Here is a 1,871-nt window from a genome sequence, read left to right as displayed (position 1 = left end):
CTTCCAATCTCTTCGTCTTTAAAAATAGGGATAATCTCAACTTTGAAGAGTTGTTAGAAAAAAGATTGATGAATGTGGATGCTCTAAGCGTAATTCTAGGCATGTAATTATCACAGGTTAAATTTTACCTATATTTTGTGAAGTGTATTTTAATGTCTCTGATTATATGCTGGTTCCTGGCAAAATAAAGCCTTTTAAACCTCCATAGCTGGGCGTGGTGGCTCACACCTGTAATCCCAGCACTTTGGGAGGCCAAGGCAGGTGGATCACGAGGTCAGGAGATCGAGACCATATGTTTGAAAGATTGTCTGCTAACAACCTGAACTTACTAAATAATTTTCCATTTTTTATTTATCATCCATATTTGGGCTGTCATAGCTTTTGTGTTTAGTAGAGATGGTGAAACCCTGTCTCTACTAAAAATACAAAAAATTAGCTGGGTGTGGTGGCTGGCGCCTGTAGTCCCAGCTACTTGGGAGGCTGAGGCAGGAGAATGGCGTAAACCTGGGAGTCAGAGCTTGCAGTGAGCCAACATGGCGGCACTGTACTCCAGCCTGGCCAACAGAGCAAGACTCCATTCCCCCCACCAAAATAAATTAAATAAATAAATAAATAAATAAATAGAATAAACCTCCATAGGTGGTAGTTTTAGTTTGGATATCCTCATAATAATTTGCAGCTGGTACTCTGTGAAGTAATCCATGTAGAAGAATGTATAGAAACAAATGCATGTATTAGTCATGATTGCTTTAGCCTGACTTATATACAACATTTTATATTTTATCCTCATTTATCTTCACTTCTCCCTTGTGGAAAGATTGATTTCATTTTTCTAGTTAACCAGACTTATTACAGTAGCGAATTTTATGCTTTTAGATCTTGGTGATAAGAACATTAATGAGTCTAGGATGTATTTGATCTGAAGATGTATGTATCTTAATATAGTTTGCTATTATAAGGATCCAAATAATTGAAGTTTTAAAATTCTAAAATGGAAACAGGAATCTGGGAAAGAAAAGAATGTGGGTGAAATACTAGTTTGTTTAAAATAAAATTGGTATACATAATTTTTTTGTTATTGCCTTGCAGTCCACAAGAATCGGAATGTCAGTTAATGCTATTCGCAAGCAGAGTACAGACGAAGAAGTTACATCTTTGGCAAAGTCTCTCATCAAATCCTGGAAAAAATTATTAGGTATCATTGATCTTCCCTTACGTATATTTATGATGGTGAGATTTATTCAAATGGTTAATAACCATTAACCATTAACATTTTATGGTTAGTTAATGGTTACATTTTTTTCTTAATGAATCTGGATATACTGAAATCAGTGCCTCGTAATAAAGACGAGGGGAGTTAATTTGACCTTTAGGGCTTTTTTTTTTTTTTTGCCTTTTAGGCTAGTCTAATTTGGCTTTCTTAACTTTTGACACAGCTGGATAAACTCTTTCAGTAAGAAGAATTTTCTCTTATGGGAAAGGTTGTGGATACCTTCTGAAATGGTTTTTGAAATTTTTTGACTTACAGAAAACTTGCATGGATGATAGAAAGAATGCCATATCCTTCATCCATATCATCAATTTTTAATATTTGCCATATTTGTTTTATCATATTCTCTCTTTTGCTTTTTCTATTTGCACATACACAAATTATTTTTTTCTGAACCATTTGAAAGTAGGTTGAATATATCATGCTCTTTTACCCTTTAAATACTTGTGTGTATTTCCTTACTGCAAGCTTATTTTTTTATGGAATCATAGTATAAGAAATTTAGGAAATTTAACATTGGTATAGTATTTTATGGTTTATGTTCAGGTTTGTCAGTTGTCCCAGTAATGTTTTTTATAGTTTTTTTTTTTTTTTTTTTTTT

The 1,871-nt window shown here is 33.3% G+C and overlaps 1 protein-coding gene across 1 annotated transcript in view; it reads left to right on the top strand.

The window, feature by feature from the left end:
• The first annotated feature begins 988 nt into the window (after positions 1-988).
• The window catches only part of TCEA1 (transcription elongation factor A1), a 36,799-nt gene continuing 35,916 nt past the window's right edge, over positions 989-1,871 (top strand). Inside the window, exon 1 of the mRNA XM_017855297.1 lies at positions 989-1,195. Coding sequence (XP_017710786.1) covers positions 1,105-1,195 — 91 coding nt within the window. The 5' untranslated portion in view covers positions 989-1,104. The remainder of the gene's footprint in view (positions 1,196-1,871) is intronic.

The sequence above is a fragment of the Rhinopithecus bieti genome, unplaced genomic scaffold, assembly GCF_001698545.2.
Source record: "Rhinopithecus bieti isolate Rb0 unplaced genomic scaffold, ASM169854v2 scaffold_40655, whole genome shotgun sequence".
Lineage (NCBI taxonomy): Eukaryota > Metazoa > Chordata > Mammalia > Primates > Cercopithecidae > Rhinopithecus > Rhinopithecus bieti.
Note: the sequence above shows the minus strand (reverse complement) of the source record. Positions and strands in the feature narration are given on the sequence as shown.